Source organism: Nycticebus coucang, chromosome 8 (genome assembly GCF_027406575.1).
Source record: "Nycticebus coucang isolate mNycCou1 chromosome 8, mNycCou1.pri, whole genome shotgun sequence".
In the NCBI taxonomy this organism is placed as follows: Eukaryota; Metazoa; Chordata; class Mammalia; order Primates; family Lorisidae; genus Nycticebus; species Nycticebus coucang.
The window spans coordinates 76,885,331-76,901,420 of NC_069787.1; the positions used below are offsets into that span (position 1 = coordinate 76,885,331).

The window sequence follows — 16,090 nt, forward strand, 5'->3', positions numbered from 1 at the left end:
TACAGGCACGCCTAGAACAGGGTTTCACTCTTACTCGGGTTGGCCTCCAACATCTGAGCTCAAGCAATCCACAGTTCTTGACTTCCCAGGGTGCTAAGATTACAGGCCTGAGCCACTCCACCTGGCCTACAACAGTAAACTTCAACAATGGAGAAAGCCTGCAAACTGCTACCTGAAAGAGGTAATCAATATTAACATCAGCAGTCATAAGATGTCATTTTGATAGCATGTACTCTTGATTTGATATAAGGAGAATGGCCAGTCACTTCTGCACTCTTTCTCTTAAAAACCAATAGCCCCAGTCTAATCGTGAGGAAAACATGGGACAACCCAAATTGAGGTACATTCTTCAAAAAATCTGAGCAGCACTCTTCAAAACTGTCAAGGCCATCAGAAACAAGGAAAATCTGAGAAACAATCATAGTAGTTACATAGAAACTATCCTAGTTTCTCCATAGTAGTTTCTTAGGCTACTTTTGGTGGCATGGTTATAACTCTACTTTTGGTAGCCTAAGAAAACACGACGAATAAATGCAATGCAATGTGGTATCCTGGACGGGATCCTGGAACAGAAGAATGACATTGACAGAAAACTAGTAAATCTGAATAAGTGTGGAGTTTAGTTAATAATACTGCACTCATCAAACTTTTTTCTTAGATGTGACCAAGGTAACATAGTAATTTATAAGATGTTCCAACACGAGAGACTAGATGAGGAGTATACAAGAATTTTATGTGCTATCTTTGCAACTTATCTGCAAATCTACAGAACAGAAACCTCAACAAAGCCTCCCTCACAAGATTGTGAGAAATCACAGCTAGAACAGGCCAAATGCCAGGCTCAGTTCTTAGCACATAAATGCCAGGTGTGATACTGCAATTTTACGTAAAAAAAGGAGAGACAAGTGCGCTGATATTTTGGTATTTTAAACAGAATATGCAAAGCACAGGTGCGTAAGACTCTACGTATCTAACCCGCACACACTCAGAAGTTCAAACTAGAGCATTTCCGTCGGGGGGCGGGGCGTAGAGGGGCGCCGGCGTGGGGCGGGGCCAGCCACCATTCCCACGCCGGCGTTGCAAGCGTGACGGGCCGGGGCCCCCGGAAGTACTGAGTATCGGGAAGCCGCGGGGCGGAAGCTGTGTATTGGGGGAGGCTGTGGTGCTGCTTGGGTGGAGGCGCTATTGCTGTTGCTGTTGCTAGACTACGCGAACTAGCTCTCGTCACTTCCTCAGCCCGCCATCTGCCCACTCCCCAGGCCGGAACCCAGGCGCCCAGAGCTGGGTGGGCACAGAGTTGTTCTTCAAGGTCTAGGACAGCGGCCTTCCCGGCGGCGGGAGTCGGGGCCACGCCACCTGCGGGGAAGAACCCGAACCGAGGCGGAAAGATGGCTGCAGACAAGCCTGCAGGTGAGGAGCCCAGCTCCCTGACCGATGAGGCAGCGGGACGCGCGCGGACTAGAGGACGCGGCGCGCGGAGGCGGTGGGAACTAGGGAATGGGGACTCGAGGGGGACTGTAATTTGGGCTTGCATTTCTCTCCCCCATCCTCTGCCTCGGCTGCTGCTAACATGAGTCTTTGGGGCCAGGTCTGGTACTTTTTTACTCAAGTGTAGCATGAAGCCGCTACTGACCACCTTTGCCCTGCTCTTCATAATAACTTCTGCGTAAAGAGCTTCAATTCATTTTGCCGCTTCACAGACTTTTCAACTACTCAGTGGAAAAGGGAGACCAAGAGAAGGTCAACCCAGAGCGCACACAGGCTGGGAATCATCTGGGCTGTTTCGGCCACTTGAGGCTGCTTCTGGTCATCGACGTTTTATGGAATTGACTTTGTGAAAACTACTTATTGAAATAGGCTTAAAATTGCTTCGTCTGTAGTGTGTGCTGTCTAATATCTTGAGTTTGGTACCCATTTTCCTCTAGTCCCTCAAGATTAGCTATGTTTTTCTTTATTGGTGATTGCCATTTCACCATTAAGGAATTTCACCATTAAGGAATATAAAATTCTTTCCTACTCACGTCTGAGAAGTTCTAGTGTATGTTTACTAAAAAGAAATTAATATTCTCTGTGGCATCTGGATTTGGGGGGTTTTTTAGAGACAGTCTTGCTCTGTTTCTCAGGCTGGAATGCAGTGGCACAATCACAGTTCACTGTAGCCTTGAACTCCTCTTGAGTTCAAGCTTGAGAACAACCTTTTGAGTAGCTGCAACTACAGATGTGCACCACCACGCCCGCTAATTTTTCTTTTGTGGGGATGGAGAGCTTGCTATACTGCCCAAGCTGGTCTTGAACTCCTAGCCTCAGTGATCCTCCCTCCTCACTCAAAAAGTGCTGAGATTACAGGCATGAAACCACTGTGCCTGGCCACATGCAGGTTTTAGTGGAAGGAACTTATGTAACAAGACTTAGACGTTTTCAGTGAATTTAATCTTTAAAAAAATCTCAATATGCTGTAGATTTTAATAGATTCTGATCTCAAAGACTGACAGATGAACTTTTTTGTGTGTGTGTGTTTATTTATTATTAAATCATAGTGTCAGTAGTTTTAAGAGGTTCAGTGCATTTAAAAATGGTTAGGATGGTAAATCATATGTGCATTTCACCACAATTAAAAAATAAATTGTTTTAAATAGACAACAGAGTACAGGCTGACTGGGTTCAAACCGCAGTTCTACAACATACTAGCTCAGCAGCTATGCTTCTGTGCTTCTCTGCACCCTAGTTTCCTCATCTGCAGAATGGGTATAAAATGAAAAGAGCTGCTTCATGGGCTACTGGGAGGAGGAGATGGCGGAGTATATTAGCTGCTGTGATTAAGGTGGTGGTGGCCATTATCAGTCTCTGCTCTATACTGACCCTGCTAGATAGAGTTCTGAGGTTTTGGAAGAAACCCATCAAGTATATCATGTGAGTCCCTGGGGACTTTTGGCCCTGTGGTTCGGTTTGCTTAGGACCAGGATCCACTCATGAGTAAGGAATAAAAATGATGGTGTTGCATGTGGATAAATTGAGAAATTAAATTCCATGAGGACAGAGGCCGATTCAGCAATAAATAAAATGTCCCTGCCCAGAACCCAAGGCTAAGAGTCCTCCGTCCTCAACTTGCAGGGTGATGGAGGCCCAGCCTTGCCCTCTCTGGGCTTCAACAAACCCTGCCCCTCAGCCCACCACTCTGTGAATCTAAGTAGGGGAGCCAGTACATGGCCCCAACCGGTCAGCATGCCAGATCCCTGGGCCCTTATGGAACCCCAGGGGTGGGCTGGGGAGGCAGACACCCTAGGTGACCAGAGCTAGGGGGTCTCAGGCATATTCAGGCTTTTCTTCTCCTCCCCAGGAGGAAGCTGGGTAGAGAACCCCCCTTCTATCACCCATAAAGCTCACAAAGGCTACAAGCCCTGTGTTTCTAGGAGCTTGGGGACAGACAACAGCACATGGTCCTGGCCTTGGACCCAACATTTTATCCAGATTCCAAAGACAAGAAGGACCCTTAAGGGTCGCATGACAGATGAACTTTATTTGGAAATTAAAGTGAGTCAATCCTAATGCAGGTACAGAGGAATACAATCATTCAATAATCTAAGAAGAAAAACAGCAAAGGGTTAGAAAGGGGTGGGTAATAGAGTGTGCTGTAGATTTTAAATAGATTGGTCAGGAAATGCCTCTGTTGAGGTGATATTGAAGCAGAGATCTGAATGAAGTGAAGGATAAGCCATAAGCAGTGGAGTGGGATGAGGTGGATACTGGCAGGGGACAAGCATGGCCTGTCCAAGGCTGGACAGAGGGACATCTTCTTAATTTAGGACAGTGCCTTTCTTCCCTATTTTTACAGTTCTGACCTGCTCATACAAATTGTACTTGCCTGGAATCATGTTTTTAGACCTAACATCTATCCAGTTTTCAAGTCCTACCTTAGTCATAAGGCCTTTTCTCTACTTGTTCATGTACTCATTTCACAAAGGCTGAGTGCAATCACGGCCTTAGATTGAAGAAATGGGCATGACACGCTCCCTGTCTTTGAGGACCTGCTCTGAAGTCTGTTGAAGGAGGCAGACCTATCATAATTGAATTCCTCTTTGGTAACAGCTATGTATTAATATGTATAATTGATAAGGTCCAGAGCAATTAGGAGACTGTTTCTTTGATAGATTTAAGTTTATAAGCCAAGTCATAGGAAACTAGATATAAGGTTGAGTTTTATCAATCTTAGTGTGGCTCTCGTGAATCTCTCTGCTTCCCTCCATCTCTGTTTCAGCTGCTGGTTTTCTGGCCTTTGTCTCTCTTTTTTTAATTATTAGTTTTTGTTTGTTTGTTTATTTTTAGAGATGGGATCTCTGTTGCTCCAGGCTGGTGTGCAGTGGCATGGTTATAACTCACTACGGCCTTGAACTCCTGGGTTCATCCTTCTACTTTGGCCTCCTGAGTAGCTGGGACTACAGGTACATGCCACTCTGCCTGGCTTATGCCTGGCTAATTTTTTTATTTTTATTTTTTTAGAGTTTGGGTCTTGATATGTTGCCCAGGCTGATCTAAACCTCTTGGCCTCAGGTGATCCTCTAGCCTCAGCCTCCTGAGTAGCTAGAATTACAGGTGCAAGCCACTACACAGGCCTTGACCTTTGTCTCTTAATATGATTTATTTCACATTAAGTGGGCTTCTGACCTTTGTCTCTTGAATCCAGTCCATTCTCCTCACTGCAGCTCTTCTTATTTCTAAGATGTTCACTGTAGTAGAGGATGAATTTAAAAGAAGCAAGACTGGAAGCTCAGGGCAGGCACTATGCTCTCACCTATAGTCCTAGCACTTTGGGATGCCAAGGTAGGAGAATTGGTTAAGGCCAGAAATTTAAGACCAGCCCGAGCAAGAGCAAGACTCTGTCTCTACAAAAAATAGTTGTGTGCAGCTGTAGTCTCAGCTACTCAGGAGGCTGAGACAGGAGAATCACTTGAGCCTAGCAGTTTGAGATTGCTGTGAGCTGTGGTGACCCACCTGCACTGTAGCTATAGCAAGAGTGAGACTCTTGTCTTTAAAAAAAAAAAAAACTGGAAGCCCAGCTACCACCTCAGACCTGTGAATGTTGTGATATTAATTTATTCAGTAAATATTCGCCAGTGGCTGGCTTTGCTGGGCACTGTTTTAGGCACTGGGCAGGGAATCAGATAAATCTCTATCTTTACAGAACTTACTGTGTAGTATAAAAGACAGATAAACATATCAGCAAAATAACAAATAAATGTAATTTAAAAGTATGATCAATACTTTAAAGAAAGGAAAAATGAGTAAGAGGACAACTGAAAGCAAGGGTGGGTTTTTTTATGTATTTGTTGGAGACAGGGTCTCACCCTGTTGCCCAGATCAGAGTGCAGTGGTATCATTGTTTACTCAGCCTGGAACTCCTGGACTCAAGCAGTCCTCCCACCTCAGCCTCCCAGATAGCTGAGACTACAGATGTGCAGTACCATGCCCAGCTAATTTTTTTTTTTTTTTTTTTTTTTGCTGTTTTTGGCTGGGGCTGGCATATGGGGCCAGTGCCCTACTCCTTCCAGTGCCCTACTCCTTTGAGCCACAGGCGCTGTCCTTTTTTCTTCTTTTTTTTTTTTTGTAGAGACAGAGTCTCACTGTACCGTCCTCGGGTACAGTGCCATGACGTCACACGGCTCACAGCAACCTCTAACTCTTGGGCTTACGCGATTCTCCTGCCTCAGCCTCCCAAGTAGCTGGGACTACAGGCGCCCGCCACAACACCCGGCTATTTTTTTGTTGCAGTTTGGCCGGGGCTGGGTTTGAACCCACCACCCTCGGCATATGGGGCCGGCGCCCTACTCACTGAGCCACAGGCACCACCCAACTGTCCTTTTTTTCTTTTTAACTTAATAGAGATAGGTCTCACTAAGTTGCTTAGGCTCGTTTCAAACTTCCAGCCTCAAGGGATCCTTTCACCTCAGTCTCCCAAAGTGGTAGGATTACAGATGTGAGTCATGTGCCCAGCCCTGGTTTATGTTTTAACTGAGCCAGGTGAGATATAATGAAGAATTAGAAATACGGGTTTGCAATTAGCCTGGCTTCATCCGAACTGTGCCACTTGATATTTGTGTGACCTTGGGCAAATTTTAGGAAGGCTTTTTTTAAGCATCAGCTTTCCTGATGTGTGTAGAATGAGAATAGGATCTATCTCAGAGGTCTGGTATGGATTCAAATGAGATAATCTTAGGCCCTGATTTTTGAAAAGTGCTGGCTAATACTACTTTAGGGTAGTGGTAGGATGGAGAAGAGAGGCAGATGTGAGAAATGTTTAGGAACTGGCCAAGCATGGTGGCTTACCCCTGTAATCCTAGCACTTCAGGAGACCGAGAGCTGTGGATTACTTGAGCTCAAGAGTTTGAGACCAGCCTGACTGAGTAAGAGCAAGATCCTTTCCCTACTAAAAGTAGAAAAATTAGCTGGGCATTGTGGCTGGCACCAAGTCCCGGCTACCTGGGAGGCTGAGGTAAAAGGATAGCCTGAGCCCAATAGTTTGAGGTTGCTATGAGCAATGATGCCATTGCACTCCTCCCAAGGTGACAAAAAAAGAAAGAAAGAAAGAAATGTTTAGAAACAAAAAGTGGCAGACTTTGGTGACAGGGTATAGTATAGGTAAGCAGAAAGCCGTGCTTCTTGGGAAAGAAACATTGACCCTCAGTTTTTTCAATTTAGAAAATGGGAGTCCTTTTTTATTTGAGAGAGAGTTTCACTCTGTAACCCTGGGTAGAGTGCCATGTCTTCATAGCTTCCAGCAACCTCAAACTTTTCTTGGCTTCAAAAGATCCTCTGCCTCAGCCTCCCCAGTAGCTGGTACTACAGGTACCCACTGCCATCACACCGGGCCAGTTTTTCTATTTTTAGTAGAGATGGGGTCTTGTTCTTGCTCACACTGGTTCTAACTCCTAATCTAACTCTCAGGAGATCCACCTGCTTTGCCTTCGAGTGCTAGGATTACAGGCATGAGCCACCTCATCTGGCCTAAAATGGGAATCCTAATAGCTCTCTAATTTATTTACCTTGCAGGATTATAGCTTGTGAAGCTCAGTTGAGGTAAGGTGAATGTTTTAGTTGACATCCTCCAGGAAGCAGAACCCAATTAAGGGAATAACTTTTCAATTAAAATGAGGGAGAGATGGAAGGAAGGCAAAGAAAGATGCAATAATTTACATCCTTGGCTTCTGCTTGATTTTGAGCTGTGAAGAGACATAGCAGGTCACTTACATGTGGGATTTTTCTGGAAGGGTTTTTTGTTTTTTGTTTTGTGTCTGTATGTGTGTCTTTGCATTTGCAGAGGAGGGGATGGGGTGAGTGGGAAAGTAGGAAAAGCTGGAAGGGTTTGAGAGAGAAACTCCATAGTAGCATAGGAAAGAGAAAGCAGGGATGATTCACCTGTCCAGCTTTGTCCCATTTCCTATTTCCCATTGTTAAGACTCATCCCATGGGGAGCTAATTTACCTGTGCTTCTGGGTTGAATGTCTTCCCAGTAGTGGATCTGCCAGTAGATCCTACACACTGAATCCTATTTCAACTAAATCCTAAAGAGAGAGGTGTCCTACAGTAAAGGGACACCAACCAAAAACAAGGCTTGAAAGGGGCTGTAGAAGATTCACAAGGTTTGTATTCCTATATAACATAGAAAAGCACTGTGAAACAGTAATATTTTAACTAAGGAAATACCAGTGTTTTAGGATGAGCTTTTGACCTTTTTGATGGTTATGGCTGGAGTTTGGTCACAAAATCCTAGATTTGAAATTCTCTGAGAATTGGACTATGAGGATAGTAGTGGTAGCGTTAATAGAAAAAGATTGATTACATTACAAAAGGAGGGAGGATAGGGCCAGATGAGTATCAAAGGGTACTTAAAGATGGTTTTAAAATTTTAACCCAGATGATCACGAGAACTATAGGAAGAACAAATACATGGGACTGTTTTATTTATTTGCTTTGTTTGTTTATTTATTTATTTGAGACAGTCACACTATGTTGCCCTTGGTAGAGTGCTGTGACATCACAGCTCATAGCAACCTTCAACTCTTGGACTTAAGCAATTCTCTTGTCTCGGTCTCCCAAGTAGCTGGGACTACAGGCACCCACCATAATGCCCAGCTATTTTTTGTTGCAGTTGTCATTGTTGTTTAGCAGGTCTGGGCTGGGTTCAAACCCGCCAGCCTCAGTGTATCTGGCAGGCGCCATAACCACTGTGCTATGGCCACCAAGCCCATGGGACAATTTTAAACCAAGATTGTTTTTGTTATTTTAAACAGCCATATGTTTTATTATTAAGTATATACAATTAAAAGTATAAGTTTTCTATCACCCCAGCTGGTTTCTTTCTCCAAGTTACTAGTACCAAGTTTGATGTTTTTGTAGACTTTTTCTGTGCCTGCAGAAACTCGCATTGACTTAGCTGAGTTTGGAATGGCTTTTTCCAGGGGTCCTCAAACTTTTTAAACAGGGGGCCAGTTCACTGTCCCTCAGACTATTGGAGAGCCGAACTATAATTTAAAAAAAAAAAAACTATGAACAAATTCCTATGCACACTGCACATATCTTATTTTGAAGTAAAAAAACAAAACAGGAACAAATACAATCACACCGCCTCATGTGGCCCGCGGGCCGCAGTTTGAGGACCCCTGGATCTGTGCTCTCCCATTTCTCCAGTTCCTCATGTTCAGCCTAAAATGGAGGGAACATGAAAGAGTACTTCTTGGTAGAAGATAGGTCCATCGGGTCACTTGTTATTTCTTTTGAGCTGTGTGGAAATCAGCCATTTATATGTAAGTTTGATAAGTCAGGTATATTTGTTCAGGTGATAGAAACTATGTGTGAGGTGTGTTAACCTCACCTGTATATGGTGACTTTAGTGAGTCTGGATTATTTTTCTTTGAAATGATATCCTTGTTTTTTCAAACATTCTTTCACAAAGGCACCATCATTATTTTGTGACCACAGCAGTTGATTTACTTAGGCCTTTTTTTTTTTTTTTTTTTTTTGAGACAGTGTCTTATTATGTTGCCCTCGGTAGAGTGCTTTGGCATCATAGCTCACAACAACCTCCAACTCTTGGGCTTAGGCGATTCTCTTGCCTCAGTCTCTCAAGTTGCTGGACTACAGGCTTCTGCCACAATGCCTGGCTATTTTTTGGTTGTAGCTGTCGTTGTTGTTTGGCAGGCCTGCTCTGGTTCAAGCCCACCAGCCCCAGTGCATGTGGCTGGCGCCCTAGCTGCTGAGCTACAGGTGCCGAGCCTCCTTAAGCCTTTTAACATTTTTCTTTTCTGTGGAAAAATCTTGAACATTATTGGAGCTAAGTTTTGACAGGCATAGCTTGTAGTCATCCTCCAATCATATTTGAATTGTTAACATTCTATATTGGAAGGCGTCTGTGCTTTCAGTTAACTGACTTTTTTCAGTTTTGAAAAAGTGGTGCATTTCTTTTCTACTTAGTTTAAACCTAAAGGCAATTGTTTGATAAGAAATGAAGTCTCTTGGCTTAAAGAGTATCAATGTTTGTAGGTCAAAGAGCTCTGTACGCCTAGAAGGTCAGCCATGTTCATTAGGACATAGTAGAAGGAAAGTCGGGCTTATGGATGAACGGTCATACACTCTTTCAGTTGGCAATGGAGACTACTTTTGGGCAAATAAAGACACGTTGTGGAATTATATGCGGACTCTGTCTGGTAAGAAGTCAGTAGTTACAAATAATGAATGTTTTAAAGACATTAAAACATGATTAGAAAAGTGTACAGACAGGGCGGCGCCTGTGGCTCAAAGGAGTCGGGTGCCGGCCCCCTATGCCGGAGGTGGCAGGTTCAAACCCACCCCCGGCCAAAAACTGCAAAAAAAAAGAAAAGTGTACAAACATATAACAAGGAAAATAAAAATAGAAATCTAATTGAAGTGTATTTTTTGAAAAAGGAAAAATTTTATGCTGAAGTAAAAGATGATAGATAAAATAATGGTTGGTGAACATATTTAAAGTTATTTATTGAATGCTGTTCTCTGAAATATATAATGGGAATTTCGAAGTCTCTTGTCAGCCTCAGAGTCCAGCTTATTTATTTTAAAGTTAGCTTCTCTCCTTTTCCTGGAGAATTTTAGAAGACTTTTACATTTCCAAAACAGCAGTGCCTAGTGAACTACTTTGCTTTTAGTGGAGAATAGAAGCTTAAAATCCTCAATGCCTAGGTGACTTGTTGGGAATAAGGAAACAAATTTCCTTATTCCTAAGTCACTTTGATAAGAGGGCTCCAAAGTCCCATCAAAGAATGTCATCTAGGGCGGCGCCTGTGGCTCAGTCGGTAAGGTGCCGGCCCCATATACCGAGGGTGGCGGGTTCAAACCCGGCCCCGGCTGAACTGCAACCAAAAAATAGCCGGGCTTTGTGGCGGGTGCCTGTGGTCCCAGCTACTTGGGAGGCTGAGGCAAGAGAATCACTTAAGCCCAGGAGTTGGTGGTTGCTGTGAGCTGTGTGATGCCACGGCACTCTACCGAGGGCCATAAAGTGAGACTCTGTCTCTAAAAAAAAAAAGAATGTCATCTAATCTGGAAAAGTATATTTTAGAGAAAACAATTCTGTATGAATCTAAACTTATACCTTGCTTTCTGCAGTGCTAAAATCAGGAATCCAGTCTTTACACATTTAAAAGTAAATGACTATATTACTGATTTCATACACCTGAAAGTTTTACAGAATAACTGTATTGTGTAAACAGTTGGTAGTCTTGCAGTGAAACCCATTGCTACTGACTTTCTAAAGAAAAAGCTATTTGACTCTATAACCTTTCTGGAGTTAGACATGCTACCATATAATATATACATAATGCTACCATTGTGCCATGAGGCCACTAACCTTCATTAAACTATTAGTTTGTCTTCCTCCTTATTAGGACTCAATTCTTTATGCTAAAGTGGAAATGAAATACTGATTTGTCTGCCAGCTTTAATTATGAAAAGTAACATGTTCAATAAGCTCCAATACCAGAATGCCTTTGTCATAGGGCAGATAAGTTCTTAAGTAAATCTTAGATAAGTTTGTTTAAGCACAAAAGTGATTTAAGGAGCTGTTCCATAATAAAGTTATATGAAATCTGAAATTAAAGCAGCTAGTGTTATGTCAGGTGCCTAAACTCCCAGCTACTCAGAAGGTGAGTCAGGAGGTCTGCGGTCAGGAGTTCAAGGCCAGTCTGAGCAAGAGCAAGACCTCGTCCCTACTAAAAATAGTAAAATTAGCTGGGCACTGTGGTGGGTGTCTGTAGTCCCAGCTATGTGGGAGGCTGAGTTAGGAGGATTGCTTGGGGCCAGAAGTTCAAGAGACCTCTACTGTTTTTTTTTTTTTTTGAGACAGAGTCTCACTTTGTTGCCTTCGGTACAGTGCCATGGCGTCACAGCTCACAGTAACCTCCAGCTCCTGGGCTTAGGCGATTCTCTTGCCTCAACCTCCCGCATAGCTGGGACTACAGGCGCCTGCCACAACGCCTTGCTATTTTTTTGTTGTTGTTGTTGCAGTTTGGCCGGAGCCGGGTTTGAACCCACCACCCTCAGTATATGGAGGCGCCCTACTCACTGAGCCACAAGCACCGCCTAAGACCTCTACTCTTAAAATAAACAAAACAGATGAACTGTATAAACTAGAAATAGCAAAAAAAAAAAAAAAGAAAAAGTGAGGTGTGTCATGAATACATAAAATTACCTGTATATGCTAGTCTGTTTTATTATTTGCTACCATAAAATATATGTAGATCTTTTATAAAAAGTTAAATTCATCAAAACTTATGCAGACCATACATGGCACCACTCCCAGTTGAGAGAAATGTAAGCAAATGTAAAGATGTAGTATTTAATCATAATTGTGTAAAATTAACTATAGTACATACTTTAATAATTTCATACCTACCTTTAAAATACCAGTCATCTCCTAATGAGCAGTTCATCTCTCCAGTAAATTGTATTATATATTCTAGTAAAAAAAAAAAAAAAACTCTTGGTCCTTGCTTATTTTTCATTATGTTTAGTGCAATGCCATAAATCTTAATATACATTGAGGCCCATACGAAGTACCACCAGTAATGCTGGAAGTGCTCCCAAGAATCAGAGAAGAGTCATGACATCACAAGAAAAAAATTGGATTGCTTAATATGTACTATACCGTAGATTGAGGTTTGCAGCTGTGGTTGCCCTTCATTTAAATGAATCCAGTGTTAGAACCATTGTAAAAAAAAGAAAAAGAACTTCATGAAGCCTCAGCGATACCAGCAGGCACAAACAAAGACCTTGTAATTTTTGTGAAATAACCTTTTTATCTCATATTGAAAATGCAGCTTTTATGTGGGTGCAGGAGTGCTATAAGAAAAGCATACCTATACATTCTAATACAATTCAATAAAAAGTGAAGTCATTTTATTACAAATGAACAAAAGCAAAAGGAAAGTGAAGAATCTAAAGCTGAAGAAATTAATGCCAGCAAAGGATGGTTTGATAATTTTAGAAAGGTGTTTGGCTTTTAAAATGTCAAGATAACAGAAGGAGTTTCTGCTGACCAAGAAACAGCAGATGAGTTCCTAACCACCATTAAGAAAATCACTAACGAGAAAGTATATCTGCCTGAACGGTTATTAAAGGCAGAGGAAAGTGCTCTATTCTGGAGGGAAAATGCCACAAAAGACCTTTTAGTAAGTAAGACAAGCAAGCACTAGGATTTAAGGCAGGAAGGGATAGGCTAGCTCAGCTGTTTGTGCAGATGTGGTTGGTTTATGAACTGGGCTTCCTTATCTGTAAAGCTGCTAATCTCCCAGTGGAGCCTTGAAAGGAAAAGATAAAACACCAGCTGGCAGTCTTTTGATTATATAGCAAAATGCCTGGTCAACAAAAATCATTTTTCTGGATGGTTTCCATTGATGCTTTGTTTCTGAAGTCAAGAAGGACCTTGTCAGTAAAGGACTGCCTTTTGAAGTGCTTTTGATATTAGACAATGGTCACCAAGAACCCAATGAGTTCAACACCAATGGCTTCAAAGTGGTCTACTAGCTCCCGAACACAAAATCTTTAATAGATAAGGCACATAAGGACCTGAGATCTTCTTATTTCACATGGTACTATATGGAAAGGATTTTTAATGTTATAGAGGAGAACCCTGATAGAACGTCATGAAAGTCTGGAAGGATCACTCCAGGATGCCATTGTTGTTATAGAAGAACCTGTGAAAACCTTAAGCCTGAAACAATAAATTCCTACTGGAGAAAAAGTCCAGATGTTATATGTGACTTTACACAATTTATAACAATTGAGGCAATCATGAAAAAGATGGTGGAGCTCGGCACATGTAGCTCAAGCAGCTAGGGCACCAGCTACATACACCAGAGCTGGAGAGTTCGAATCCAGCCCAGGCCTGCCAAACAAGAATGACTACGCTCAAAAAATAGCTGGGCTTTGTGGTGGGTGCCTGTGGTCCCAGCTACTTGGGAGGCTGAGTCAAGAGAATTGCTTAAGCCCAGGACTTAAAGGTTGCTGTGAGCTGTGATACCACAGCACTCTACCCAGGGCAGCAGTTTGAGGCTCTGTCTCAAAGAAAAGAAAAAGATGGTGGATATAGCAAAAAAGGTGGAGGTTAAAGAGTTCAAGATACGGATCTTGAAGAAATTCAGGAGCTAATAGACATTACACCAGAGAAATTAACAGATGACTTGATGGAAATGAGTACTTCTGAACCAGTGCCAGACAATGAGTTATAACGAGATGCCTTCCTCCTCTGCCACCCCTGAGGCAGCAAGACAAGCCTTTCCTCTTCCTCCTTCTCAGCCTATTCAATATGAAGATGATCGGGATGAAGACTGCTTCAATGAACAGTAAATATATTTTTCTTCCTTATGATTCTCTTAATATTTTCTCTAGCTTACTTTATTGTAATAATACTACAGTATATAACATAAACAAAATATGTGTTAATTGACTATGTTATCAGGCTTCTGGTCAACAATAAGCTATTACTAAAGTTTTGGGAGATTTATTTTTTTGTAGAGATGGATTTTGCTGTGTTGCTCAGGCTGGTGTCAAACTCCTAGTCTTCAAGCAGTCATCCTGCCCAGACTCCCAAAGTACTGGGACTATAGGCATGAGCCACCACTGGTAGCTAGTTTGGGGGAATTTAAAAGTTACACCTGTATTTTTCTTGCCCAGGGTGTCAAATGCCCCAACCCTCAAGTGTTCAGGGGCAACTGTATTTTCATCCTATCTCCTTGAGGAGTCACTGAGTTTCATTAATGCCAGAACTTTCTTTGTATGCTTCCCGTTTGTATCCCTAGCACCTAGAACAGTGTTTGACCCATAATGGCCCTTGACTATTTATTAATTGAATTAATGGTTTGAATTTATTGTATGCAAGCCAAAGTATCACAGTTAAAAATAACAGACAAGTGGCTTGGCACCCATAGCACAGTGGTTACGGCGCCAGCCACGTGCATTGAGGCTGGCAGGTTTGAACCCAGCCCGGGCTAGCCAGACAACAATGACAACTACAACAAAAAAATATCCAGGCCTTATGGTGGGCGCCTGTAGTCCCAGTTACTTGGGGGGCTGAGGCAAGAGAATTGCTTAAGCCCAAGAGTTTGAGATTGCTGTGAGCTGTGATGCCACAGCACTCTACTGAGGGCGACATAGTAAGACTCTGTCTCCAAAAAAAAGAAAAAAAACAAGCAAGGCTTACATGTGTCTAAAGGGCCAAGAGTAAAGAGTATTTTCTGGGGTATTTGTGGTGATGGTTATGGTAGTGGTTGTCAGCATTCTTTTTTTTTTTTTTTTTTTTTTTGGTGGAGGCAGAGTCTCATGTTATCGCCCTTGGTAGAGTGCCGTAGCGTTACACAGCTCACAGCAACCTCCAAGTCCTGGGGTTAGGCGATTCTCTTGCTTCAGCCTCCCAAGTAGCTGGGACTACAGGTGCCTGACACAACACCCAGCTATTTTTTTGTTGCAGTTTGGCTGGGGCGGGTTTGAAACCGCTACCCTAGGTATATGGGGCCGGCACTCTACTCACTGAGCCACAGGCGCCGCCCGGTTGTCAGCATTCTTGAGAGTGGTAAGCTTGAGATGAAGGTGGCCTACTGTTTCTCTTCACATAGAGATTCATCTTCCATTGCCACCTTAGTTGAATATGAATGCTGCTTTAGGAAGAAACATATCATTTTCTTTATAGAAGCTAATTTGGGGTTACTGAATTTGAGTTGGAGGGGAACCTAAAAGGCATGTAATACAGATTCTCAGTTTACTAAATAGGAAAGCTGAGATTTGCCCCAGTTCCACTTCTGTATCATATATTTAACTCTTTTTATTTCTTTTATTTTTTTGAGACAGAGTCTTACTTTGTTGCCCCCAATAGAGTGCTGTGTAGTCACAGCTCACAGCAGCCTCAAACTCTTGCGCTCAAGTGATTCTCTCCTCTCAACTTCCCAAATAGCTGGGACAATAGGGGCCTGCCACAGTGCCTGGCTCTTTTTAGAGATGGGTCTCACTCTGGCTCAGGCTGGTCTCAAACTGTGAGCTCAGGCAGTCCACGTGTTTTGGCCTCCCAGAGTGCTATGATTACAGGCATGAGCCACCGCGCCCAGCCCATCTATTTAGTTTTAGAAGTGGCAGTAGGGTTTTAGTCTTACTTCATTTCCAAGTATTGTCTCCACTTGCCTCCTATCTGTAAGTTGAAAATGATAGAATCTACACTACCATGCCATACATTGGGGGCTTATTCTACCAGATACATGCCAATTACTTTTTTTTTTTTTTTTTTGAGACAGTCTTACTATGTTGCCCTCAGTAGAGTGCTATGGCATCACAGCTCGCAGCAACCTCAAACTCTTGTCCTTAAGTGATTCTCTTGTCTCAGCCTCCCAAGTAGCTGGTATTACAGGTGCCCTCTATAATGCCTGGCTATTTTTTTGTTGCAGTTGTCATTGTTGTTTAGCTGGCCCAGGCTGGGTTTGAACCCACTAGCCTGGGTGTATGTGGCTGGTGCCCTACCCACTGAGCTATAGGCATTACCACCAATTACTTTCTTATTAAGCCTCCCAGTAATTCTAAAAATGGT

The 16,090-nt window shown here is 42.7% G+C and overlaps 1 protein-coding gene across 6 annotated transcripts in view; it reads left to right on the forward strand.

Annotated features, from left to right (window-relative positions):
• Positions 1–1,067: 1,067 nt before the first annotated feature.
• The window catches only part of CNOT10 (CCR4-NOT transcription complex subunit 10), a 100,784-nt gene continuing 85,761 nt past the window's right edge, over positions 1,068–16,090 (forward strand). Inside the window, exons 1-2 of one of the 6 annotated variants that reach the window (XM_053599640.1) lie at positions 1,141–1,410; positions 4,324–4,439. Coding sequence is in view for 5 of the 6 variants with exons in the window: in XM_053599641.1 (XP_053455616.1) it covers positions 9,497–9,698 (202 nt within the window). In the remaining variant the exon portion in view is untranslated. Of the gene's footprint in view, positions 1,411–4,323; positions 4,440–9,481; positions 9,699–13,157; positions 13,863–16,090 lie in introns of those variants that run through there. The other 5 variants (XM_053599638.1, XM_053599641.1, XM_053599637.1 and 2 more) reach the window with 5 other exon arrangements.